General features: G+C 40.6%; 1 protein-coding gene across 3 annotated transcripts in view; it reads right to left on the bottom strand.

The window, feature by feature from the left end:
* unc5cb (unc-5 netrin receptor Cb) overlaps positions 1 to 12,284 on the bottom strand; it is a 177,977-nt gene that overhangs the window by 49,495 nt on the left and 116,198 nt on the right. Inside the window, exons 6-9 of one of the 3 annotated variants that reach the window (XM_088070682.1) lie at positions 9,498 to 9,665; positions 9,064 to 9,228; positions 4,287 to 4,343; positions 333 to 524 (exon numbers count right to left, since the gene is read on the bottom strand). In XM_088070682.1, coding sequence (XP_087926808.1) covers positions 333 to 524; positions 4,287 to 4,343; positions 9,064 to 9,228; positions 9,498 to 9,665 — 582 coding nt within the window. The remainder of the gene's footprint in view (positions 1 to 332; positions 525 to 4,286; positions 4,344 to 9,063; positions 9,229 to 9,497; positions 9,666 to 12,284) is intronic. The other 2 variants (XM_088070683.1, XM_088070686.1) reach the window with 2 other exon arrangements.

Here is a 12,284-nt window from a genome sequence, read left to right as displayed (position 1 = left end):
ACCTTTAAGTATCTGCATTTAAAATCTAAACTGAAACCCTACTGCAAGCGCATAGCACAAAACTAAGGACCCTGTTCATAGGAATTTTCTCATTGGCTCTTCCCCACATCCACAGCTATACATTTGAGTATCTTTGTGGGCCCTTATCCTCATAGCCCCCCTGCCCTTATACCATCTGATGTTCATTAGCTCCCTCACAGGTGATGTAAAAGACAGAAAAACATGTATGCATATGAACACAAGACTTAAACATCTACACACAGACTCATACATGCAGGCAAACAAACACAAAAAATCAAACACATAGATACAATACAGATCCTGTGCCCCACCTTTGCGGGCAGTCTTGATGCTGACTGGCTGGAAGCCTCCATTGAGGGCAGAGGAATCGATGATGTCAGAGTCAAAGTCGCGGTGGTTCTTCCTGTAGATGAATAGCGCCACGACGACAGAGATAACCAGGCACATGATCACCGCTATGACAATACCCACATACAGCGCTACATCGTCTGTACTGGGGGCCACTGGAGATGGAGGAGGAGGGTGGGGATTGGGGAAAAGAGACAAAAGGCAGAAGGAAAAATAGTCATTTAAGATCTCATAAGTTCACATCAACAGCTTTCTTTCTTTCTTCAGCATGCAGGAGTTGTGATGAAGCCATTATCAGCAGACTAATATCCTGGTTTAAAATTGAGCCGGATATTAATAAAGATCTACAGGGAAATAAATGCATACAGTATATCTCCTGTCTTTTTTTGTGTGCGTGCCCACTGTGGCAAATAATCTGGGCATTGATTAAATAATATAGGACATGCTTAATTGTCAAAGTTGAAAAGGGATGATGCATGCACTGTAGAGTGTGATGCACAAATTTAAGTCTTCTTCTGCTTTCAGCTTTGCCATCCTACGTTCAATTTTGCTAGATGTTACACAGTAAAGACACAAATGCATCTTACTTAAAAAGAAATCTGCTACACATATGAAGGAGCCGTGACTTGCGTGTCCATGTTAATTATGTCCAGTGATTTCACAAAGTCACACATTAATATTGGCTATGAGAAGCCATTTTGTGTTGAAAGGGTTGTATAACTTGCATCATACAGATAATTAGAAACAAGAAAAATAAATATAATAATGATAAACTCTGTGCACAGCGACGCAATTAATAGGAAAGGCTGCTCCAGTGCAACCCAATGACACACTGTCCTAACAAGCAGGCTCAGAAGCGAGATCAAAAGTTGTGAAGACGAAGATATAGATGTTTTCATCTTCAAATTACCGTGCTCTGTGTTGGAGTTCAGAGTCTGTCTCTGTCTTTGTTCTTACACACTGCAGATAAGATCTAGACATAGCTTGCATTTCTCAAATTGTCTTTCATCTCTATCTCCCTCCCAGAGTCTCTTTCTGTCCACTTTCCAGCTGGAGAAACCTCTGTGATTAGCAGGCCTGGCATGGATATAGTGGCTGTTGGGAACGTAGACTCAGACAGGCACTCATTACCGATCAGACCTTTTTAATGGATGCCTACTGACAGTCTGAACTCTCTGTAGTGTTTGCTAAAGAATGTCCTTCACTGTCACCAAGTTGACAAATGGGGAGAAACTCTTCTTTAGAGGCAGCGAAATGCCAGAAGGCATGTGTGAGCCTGCGTGTGTGCATTGTTCGACGTATGAATACACACTGTAAATGTCAAGGGGGCTCTGAAAAAAAGCCAAAGACCAAAGTTTATAAACACATTCTTATTTATGAGAGAATAAAGTTGTTTTTCTATAAGAGAGACATTTCTGTTTTTGAGGTCATTTGAGTATGTAAATGGCACAGAGGCTGCACCAGTAGATGGCAGCATCAGCCATAGATCTATGCACAACACCGGCAGAGCATGCATGATGCCGAGCATTTGTGTAAATTAGCCTCATGTGTCTCTGGGATGCAGATGGCACTCAATCTGTGTCTCTTGTGTTCTCTTGCACAAAGGAGGCGAAGAGAAGGAAAAGCAAGAGAAGGGAGAATTTTGTGACAACTGAAAGCCATAAGTTGTGTGTTTTTTAGAGCATTCTTGGACTCCAAGAGTGGAAGAGCGTATTTTTCTCTGGTTGCTTGAGGTTTATTTTTATGGATGAATAGATCTTTAAATCTAATTAAACAAGCACACAATTCTTGCAATGAGTCTGTTTAAAATCCATTTTATTTCATTTCTTTTAGTTGAAATGACATCAAATATGACCTTCAGCGGGGCATTCCCTTTCAGTCACAGAATAATTAAGAAAAAAATAGTTTTTGTTAGGCTAAGATGTACTGAATGGCCACAATTATAGAGGCAGGCGAATACTCTTTTTCCCTCCGTCCCCAGGAAGGACATGTGTGGCCTCACCCTTTCAATTTATCCTTAACTCAGACATCCCATTACAGAGGAGTGTCAAGATGTATCCTCATATATGTTCGGCCTCTAATCCGTCTTCTAACACAGACAGGAACAGAAAACAGAGCAGGGGAGCCAATGATGAAAGTCTGCAAATGTAATTTCACCGTGCTTCCTCTGCCAAGCTTCCCCGCAGTTATTTAACATATATCCCCTCAGTCGAACAATCTTCCATCCACGCTTTGATGATAAAGGCAGCAACCTGCTAAGTGTACGCATTAAAATGTATCACTTAGATTAATACATCCCTTTGAACATGAGCCATTGTCGGAGAGGGAAAAAGTACAAGAAATGGAAATGAAAGGGATTATTGAACACTTCATTCTCTGTGAGGACGCAGTGATTTACAGAGGGAGGGTGAGATACAGAGAGGGAAGAAATATAAGAGATTATAGACTAAGAAAGACACAGTGGGTTAAAGTCTTTGCCAGAATCAGTGCTGGAGCTCACTCAGAGGCAAAGTGGTGAAGGGCTGAAGTTCATGAGGAACACCAGGGGTAAAGAGCATCGTCAGCTATGAGTAAGACAAAATAACAGCAAGTATATAGGCAGCTGGATAGCAGAGATGCATTATGAAGAAGGATAGAGCAGAAATCAAGAAAAAAAAAGGCCTGAGTAGGTTATCTGCAAAGAAAAATACAGAATAATGAAACAAAGGTGAAAATGATAGAAACAATAGCAAACATGCTCTTGTTTCGCTTGATGTTTTCATGAAAAAATACCACTTCGTAAAAAGTCAGATTTTCATGTCTTATTTAATAAAAAAGCAGGTATAGGTGCTGTATAAATACTGTGAAAGCATCAAAAGGCTCAATTCACAGAGAAAAACACACAGCCCATATTCAGAAACTGTGCCTTTAAACAAGCCATCTGGATTTTCATGAATTTGTGATGTCATGACCATAGGCTATTATATAAACCGTTTCAAACTTAAACATAAACATTATAAATGGGTCCCTTTGTAAGAAGGTGAATAGACCGAATCGCAATATTAACTAATGACCTCAAGGTAGAAAACGCATCACGTACATATAATCAAATGGCACTGAGCAATCTCTGCTTTAATTGACTATTTTCAGCCACCCAAAAAAAGGCCAACATAATTTTAGATATACACTATATTTAGAATATTTTCACAGCTTTACCTTGCCGTTAGACAGCCCTTACCGACCACAGTTTGAAGGCGTTATATAACAAAAAAAGGAGAGAGAAAAAAAGTAATTTTACACGAGTTGCTGGTCTACTGCTGCCTCAATCAGCAATTGTGTAAGGTAAAGCGGAGCAAATATTTAAATATAGTGTACACTTAAACTGATATACATTTTTTTAGGTGGCTAAAATACATGTTACTGCAGCCGCCGTCTGCAGCAGCACATTGCTTAGCTTCTGTGCTGGTAGATTTGGTTTATCAAAGATGTTAGCAACACTCACAAAATAAGCACAACAGAAATGGCAGACTCTATAACCCCATAACTATATCTCTATACAGTTAAGACTGGAAATGACAACAGAAATAAACAAGTTTGCCAAATTTAGGAACATCCTAAAATCCTAATGAACATAGGTATATGCAGGCAGACAGTATGTGAAAAAAAAAATTGAATTTTTTGAATGTTAAAGCATGTAAACATGCTCTAAAAACCTAAAATACAAGTATGATCCCAAAAATGAGCATAATGTGGAACCTTTACAGTTTTATTTTTCTTCCAAAAAAGTAATGTTTTTATAATGATTTATCAGGGACTATGAGTGCAATTTCCTTGTGCACAACCTGCAAATAAAAAAATAGAGACAGAGACAGACATGAAAATGAATGTAGAAATAATGTTTTTTTTTAAAAAAAAGATAAAATAAAACAACAACTCACATGAATTCCCCAAATCACTCTTGTCTTTTGCCTCAGAAGACTTCTGAAATAAGGTACCTTTAGGAGAGAGGAAGGGATTGTGGGTGGGAGAGAGAGTAGGGGAGGTAAAGAGGGAAGGAGGGGGGAGGGATGATGGGAGTGGGATGATGAAAATCAAATTTAAGCCAACAGAAAAACAAACTCAACAAATGAGACAGCAACAAACTCATGAGTAGGAGTGATGACACAGGGAAGTGATCTTTCTTGATTTGGCCCCTCCTCTCCCAGATCTGTGTACAGAGTATAGAGATGGATGAGAGGAGTAGGGGTTGGGGAGAACATGGAGGTTCTGTGAGGGAGTGCCGTGATCCATCAACTGGGCTTAGTGCCTCAGCAGCAGCAGGATAGATGCTGGCAGGTGAGGGGGGAATGGAGGGTCTGATAAAGCGTGGGCTCCAACAGAGTCAATAGAACCAACAGCCTTACATCTGTCACTGGAAGGTGGATGGGGAGGTTAGAGCATGGGATAAAAGGAACCATTATGTTAGGGAAGCAGGAAATGGAGAAAGGTTGAAGGACGGAGATTTGGAGAAAATAACACAGATGTTTTTTGTGCTGCGGCTGGGCTTCTGGTTGTTGTGTCCGGGGTTGAACGTTGAAAGGAAAAGCAGTGTGGAACAGCAGCCAGGGATAGTACACTACGGCACATAATATTCAGCCTCCCTGGGACATCCATAAACAACTATACAAACAATGAAGTCCTTATTGGAGAGCGAGAGAGCCACAGGCAGACAAGTGGACCGACAGGAAAATCAATGGCTTGATAGATGGGGCTGGTGTGTTCATGTAATCAGGCAACGGGTAGGCCGGGCCGGAGCAGGGGGAGGTGACTGTCAGGGTCAGTCTAACTGATGGCCCATTTGAACCCATCCTGTAGAGTTTCTATTCATCCGTCAGTCTACAGTGTAGCCAGAGTAAAAGCATGCTTCAGTGGGTGGGCTCCAAAGGAAACCTCAGAGCCCCAGAGAGACAAAGATTATTCCTTACTGACAACATAGAGTTGGGGAGGGAAGGGGACTCGTAGTACAGGAAATCACTGTCTGTGTTTCAGCCATTACTTCCCACAGTGGCAGATTTCCAACCTCTGGCAAACATGATGTCATCGTTAGAATAGCGAAAGCTTCATTTTTGCCTCTACCTCTGTGGCAGGGGTGGATTATGAGACAGTGGGCCCCTGGGCACAAATGTCCAAAAGGCCCCACTGCCTCTCTGACAGAGAAGCAAGAGACAGACTTTGTGGTAGTTTTGCCTCTTTGTTTTATTGTTGTTGTTGTTTGGTGTCTCTTTATAGTCATTATGCATCTTTTGTTGTTTTGTGTCTCTTTGTGGTCATCTTTTGAGGCCATTTTATGTCTATTTTATATCTTTTTTTGCAGCCATTTGGTATCTATTTTATTATTTTGTGTGTCTTTGAAATAATTTTGTGCCTTTTTTGTCTATTTGTAGTTTTTTTTTTTGTATCTACCCACTTTGCATCTATTGGTGGATATTTTGAGTCTCTTCCTGGTTGGTACATTTTAATTTGAGAAGCTTTTGCAGGTGAGGGCCAGGGGGCCCTCGGACACTTTGGGCTCCTGAGCCTGAGACCAGTAGGCCCATTCAGTGCTCCGTCCATGCTTGGTGGTAAATATACATTCCCTGAAATTGCTGATTAAAGATATTTACACATAATCAAAACTTCTCACTATAGTGTAAGTAACGTCATGTTCTTGGAGGGCTTAAGTGTACCTGAGTGTCAGGACTTTCCGGACTCTGTTATTTGATAGCAATAAAGCATTTGCCCTTGCAGGAGTTTGCTTTCCCCTTTCTCTACATCAATATGTCAAGAAAATGTCATGTCTGAGAGGAGGGCTACCAAATGTCTGGATCAGAATCAAGGAAGACAGACCACAGAGGGTGCGCAAAACAGAGATTTAGACAGGTCAGCTGCAGTGAACTGTGAAAACTATACTCATGTTAGAGTTGGGAAATTCCATCTAAACAGGCAGAGTGCAACCTCTCTAGATCAATCTGTAGACGCATAACTTTGTTAACTCCAACCCCCAAACTCCCCAACAGTCTAAATGTGATAAACAAGCTGCAAAGTAAATTATAACACAACTTTTTCCTCTTCAACTCAGGTCAGTTGTGTTTTTGAGCAGTGATGGAGCAACCCGAGTTCTATTTCAAGCACTGCTCATATCAAATTTCTCTCCCAGATTTCTGCGATGGATTGCAATTGAAATGATTTAAATAAATTCAAACAACCGAAAATAAGATCAAGCTGCAACGGAATCCACAGACATGTGTTTGCTCAGATCCCAGCCCTGCACTGGAGGGAGCAGATCAGCAGTCCGAGGTGAGTTCAGATTGCACACAACTTCCATTCCCAATCATATTTGCCATAATGTGAGCTTTTAGATAATGGGCCGTTCTCCTAAATGCTAGTGGAAATGGTCATTAGCATTGACATAAGTGGCTTCACCCTCTTAGCTTCCAAAAAAAAATCAATCCCTGAAATGATCCTAAATCTATATCATTATGGCTTTATATTCTCTGCAAACTGGCCATCAATCTACCGAGAACTAATGCTTCTGAGATAGGCTGCGTCGCAGAGGGTAAGAAGGGGGTGGGGGAGTGTGGGGTGAACGTATGTTGTGCCACAAAGGGAAATATTATAAGATGAATAACACAAATAAGAGTGGGTTTTCTTGTAGATTGCCCCCTGATGTTTCAATACACTATAGACATATGACCTTGGTTATAAAATCAGCTAATGCATCCCTCTGGTGCTAAATTAAACCGCTGAACACTGAAGTCATAGTTTCCTGTCAGTCCTCCATACATATGCACATGTTTCCTTTGGACAACATTCATCAGCCAGCTGGGTCTAAAGATGCACACTGACCGCCAGTGTGATGTCAACCGTAACCTATGGTACATCATGTCGACACCATACTGCAGATAGCAGTTTACAACCCTTATAGTGCGGCAAAATCTCAGATGAGCTGCATACGCCGACGGCCAGCTGTATCAAATTCTAGACATCCAGCAGCCAAGCCTCTGTTATATTATTAGTGTCACCATCACCATCTGTAGTGGGTTATACACATGATGGAGGCATCTGTGACAGTGTGTGGGTCTAACACCTTCAAAGATGTTTATTGGAGAGGATTTTTATTAAAGCAGACACAGAGTTTAACTCAGTTACTGTTCCAGCTATTTCCATCTCATCCTCTTTCTCTTGTCATTATAGGTACTGAAAAGAAAATTGTTCTAATGGAAGTTCAAGGTATCAAATATTTTGCCCTATATAGCAGTAATACTCAGTTTACAGCCCATGGACCAAAGCTGACCCCCCAACTATTGTTTTATTCACAATAAAAATAAAGTGATTCACACTGAGAATTGTTTTTGTGTTTTTAGTATACATAATGTGCCTAAAACAGCATCAAAACAGAGCTTGTTTGCCAGTGGAAGATCACCCACCACAACTCACCTCTTAGAAATGTGCCAAAATCATAGAAGCATTCTAAAATCCCAGAAATGTTTTACAATCTGAGAAATTTCATAAAATCCTTCAACTGTTCTGAAATCCTACAAATGACCTAAAATCAGAGAAATGTCCCAAAATTCTAGAAACGACAAAAAAATCCTATAAATATCCTAAAATCCCCGAATTGTCCTAAAATCTTAGAAATATCCAAAAATACAGAATAGTCCGAAAAATCCCAGAAACAACCTAAAATCCTAAAAACATGTATGAGGCTGCTGCAACAGGCCCCTGGCCTCCTGTCATTTTTCAAAAGTGGCCCCCAAGCAAAGCAAGCTGAGTATTCCTGCCTTAAAATTACAGTAAAAGCACACACACATACACACACACACACACACACATGCATCAGAGCAACTACAGCAACTGTGAATGTATTATAAGGGAGAGGGAGCAGGATTGTTGGCTAAACTAAAGTGCGTGTCTGTTTTTAACTTGCTGGAATAAAGAGAAGCAGAAAACAGTTTGCTGCCTGCAGAAAAATATCTGGCTGCACCACAAATTGGCTGTGGCCTTTTTTTTGTTAGCAACAAAACAGCAAAACCAATTGAAGAATTGTGATTTATGTGAAAGAAATGCTGCTGAATCCTTTGAAATCATTGTGATTATTATATACAATGTTTCCTCACTTTCCAACACATGTAATTGCCAGCTCGGGAATAGGAGCACGTCTACACTTGTGCCACTTTGTGGCCTCGTGCTTCCTCTCATTGGACCTAAAGAATCCAGAGATTTAAATTAAGGTAGTAATCAAAGCAGCCTAGTAGATGTGACCCCCCTTACGTAATTACATTATAATCACTTATTATTATTTTAAATATATCTCCCAAATGCTTAGCTTGTGACAAGGATAATTACTTAGAGGCTTCCCCATGTGGCCATGTCTTTTTTTAACATATACTTATATTTGCAGCAGAGAGAAAAGATGTGCAGTGGTTTCTGCTTTTATGTCACTTTTATCCAACAGCTTTTGTGCATTATGAATGTGTAAATAAAGAAGACAGAGAAAAAGGCATTTTAGCATGTCTTGTTGTTTATGTATGAGCGAAGCGAAACGGAGTGAGTGAGAGACAGGGTGAGAGCGTTATGCGGGGATGTGAAACACAGCGTGTTGATGAAAGAGCGGAGTGAAACTCATGGTCAAAGGGTGAAGCAATTTCTTTGGTTGGCAGGTCAGAGAGAGTAGCAGAGGATTAGTCGGGTACTCACTCTGCATGCACATCCCATCGGTGCAGTTCTTGGACTGGAGCACCATGCCCTCACAGTCCTTCCCCCCGTTTTTGGGCGCTGGAGCGCTGCATTCCCTCCTCCTCCAGTGGGTGCACTCTGTCCCACAGGTGGACCACTTACTCCACTCTGTCCACAGGCCATCCACTACCATACAACACACAGGACAGACGAGGGGTAGAGTGAGCGAAATGGCGAATGAGGAGATGAAGACAAACAAGTGCATGAGTGGGTGAGCGGATCCATGATTTGAGACAGTGAGAGTGGGAGAAAGACACACGCGTAAGGGTGGAGGCACAAACAGAGCGAAATATGCAAACACTGAGTTTTATCATATTTTATGTATTTCGTTTTTTGGGCACCTATGCCCTTTCCACCCACTGCTTAGTGGGTGTATTGTAATTAAATGGCCATACCTGGGCAGAGAGGATTACACGCCAGCTTCTGAATGCCTTGCCCTTCACAGATGGCGCCGCCGTTGAGTGGGGCCGGGTTGGTGCAGCTGCGTGTGCGTTTCTGGTAACCACGGCCACAGCGGCTGTTACACACTGACCACTCTGTCCATGTTGACCAACCGCCATTCACTGGAACACATGGTAATAAAACATTATTTATTTATTTATTTTCTCTTTTATTGACTCACAGAGAGAAAGACAAAAAAATAAAGACAGAAAAACAAAATACAAACAACTCTAGCAATTTATCAACATATAATTGAGTCCTACTATTTCTAACCCCCGTCCTAACCAAAATTAAAATCAAAATTGAAACCAACTCCTCACCAATTCACCCCTCAAACAATATTATTCCCGAACATAATTTATCTCTCGCTACATTCTCTATACTGTCATCTCACACAGACAACATGTAATGTTACAATAACTGTATTAGGCCTAACTGAAGGTCAATACAGGCAAAACAAAAAAAGCACAACAGCCATCAGCCCATTCCAGTAATAATTTATTAATAATAATAATAAATGTCATTTAGACTGTTTTTCTCACCTCATTCTCAGATTTATATTTCATTTTAAAAATGAGTTAAACAGTGCTTTTTTTAAAAAAAAACAAAAAACAAAAAAGGACATAAAATCAACAGAATGCATAGATTAGGGTGAAAGGAAATAAGCATAAATAGAACAAAAGAAATCTATTTAACAAATTAAATAAGATATAAAAAATGCAGTCAAAGCACAGAGAGACACAGAAAAAGATTACATTTAGATTTCATTACGTTTGTTTTTAGTGCTTCTTCCCCATTAACTGGAGTCCCTCGAGTCTCGGGCATCTCGATGCATTGCCCATTGTGAAATGTATATCTTGAGTTTTTGTGTTTTTGACCCTGAAATCTCGGGTCGTTACTCTGCCATCCAGCCAGACAGTAAATTCTGGTCAGATTACTGCATTTTCCATTCACTGATTCCTCCTAATGCCTCTCTTCCCTCTCTCATCCATCTCTGTCAGCGACTAAATCCAGTGCAGAGTGACACCAGGGCTTGTGGCTGAGAACAAGTCTGTGGCATTTGAGATGGTGAAACTGGGCCCCTTGGAGCCTCCGACTTTCAAATGTGACATGCTTATGAGAGAAGCCCAAAATATTGGACTCTAGGGTGAAGACTGCCAAAGCTGCACATTTCTTTACTGTCTGCTTTCTTTCCTCCATGGATTATGGATCTATCTCCTCCCTGCCTCTTTCTCTCATTCTCTCTACCCTTTTTTTTTCTCCTTTGTTGCCAACTCGTGCTCCTGTTTCCAGTGTCCTTGTAACGGGTTGGGTTGGAAACCACTGGGCTAAAAACAGATTGCCTGTCCTTCTTACTTTTTCATCACTAGCATCAGAGACAACTTATCCTTTGGGTTTCTTTAAGTGCTTTATGTGGGAATATGAGCGCTTTCTCATACAGTACAACTATGCATAAATGTGCAAGAATCCCATTTGGAGTAAAAAAGCAAGGACAGCACTAACAGACGCAGTGGCTTGTTGTACTTTCTCTCAAGGATGAGCTGACATCAAAGCAGTTTTTCGACACTTGGTCCTAATAGACCGCGTCAGTGACAAGGGAGCCTCGCACAGACAGCGACCCCTAAAATCTGCTATCTTGGATTTACAATTTGTGTTTCTACATCACACTTACATTGATCCCCACTAACCACATTGTTGGCAATGTTCATGAGAGGGTGAAAAGTGATGAGGAAATTATAGTTCAGCTGGACCTGAATATTTAACCATTCGGATACTCGTTCTTGGGGAGTTCTTTGGTTTTCAAGTTTGGGATTCAGAAGTGTTTTGGGTTGTTTGTTGGGGTTTTTTTTTGCTTATTGTGTTTTGTTTGGATTCTTTTTGTAAGGTACAGTATACCTTATTTTTTTTCTACAGGGAAATTTGTTTGGGACTCAAAGCTGCTGCATCATAAAGCCACAAACATGAGGACATCATACATAAGAACATTTGCACTGACATGCCTAAATTTATCCATTGCAAAAATAATAAAAGTAATTAAAACATTAGCTGAATAAAATCAGACTGATACAAAATAGTAAAATCATAACACATTCACAAAACTTGAGATCATTTCAACAAAATGGGCCATCTTGCAATAAGGTATCCACTCTTTTTTTTTAACCTTCATTAGCATTTAACTAAAATTACAGTCTTTCCCTAACCTTAATCAAAGTGCATTTGCTGTGCAAACTTGAGACAAAAGGTATTGTTTTTATGTTTTGTTGTATTTTTAATTAAAATGTTTCCAAAATCACATGGCACATGGAAAGCTAACTTGCATAAAACACACCAAAACTTTTTTGAACAAATAACAATACAGACAATATGTAATATTCAGGACAGCCCTAATTGCAGATTTGAAACTTAATCGTGGTGAAAGTATCAGTTTCAAGCATCTGTTCACTTTTGTCTTGTGTGTGTATCCATCCACAGGCATGCAACATCTCTTCATTTACTCTGAATATGCACGGCCTCCAGCAGGCGTTGAAGTCCCAACTTCACAGCCGTGCTGTGCAATAACAGTCACGTTAGCTCACGTTAGGGAAAAACAGTGGGTGAGTCTGTGTGGAACCACAGCGGGGTCTCTTTAAGTACGGCTCAGCCACATCAGCACCTCACTTACAGTTCAGAAAATCACTAATCTTTCATTCCTTGCACACCTTCCGGCAGGAACAAAATGAGCGAATGTTACATGCCGCAGG

The sequence above is a fragment of the Plectropomus leopardus genome, chromosome 20 (assembly GCF_026936395.1).
Source record: "Plectropomus leopardus strain MGB_pleo_1.0 chromosome 20, ASM2693639v1, whole genome shotgun sequence".
Classification (NCBI taxonomy): domain Eukaryota; kingdom Metazoa; phylum Chordata; class Actinopteri; order Perciformes; family Serranidae; genus Plectropomus; species Plectropomus leopardus.
This window is presented reverse-complemented; position numbering and strand designations above follow the sequence as displayed.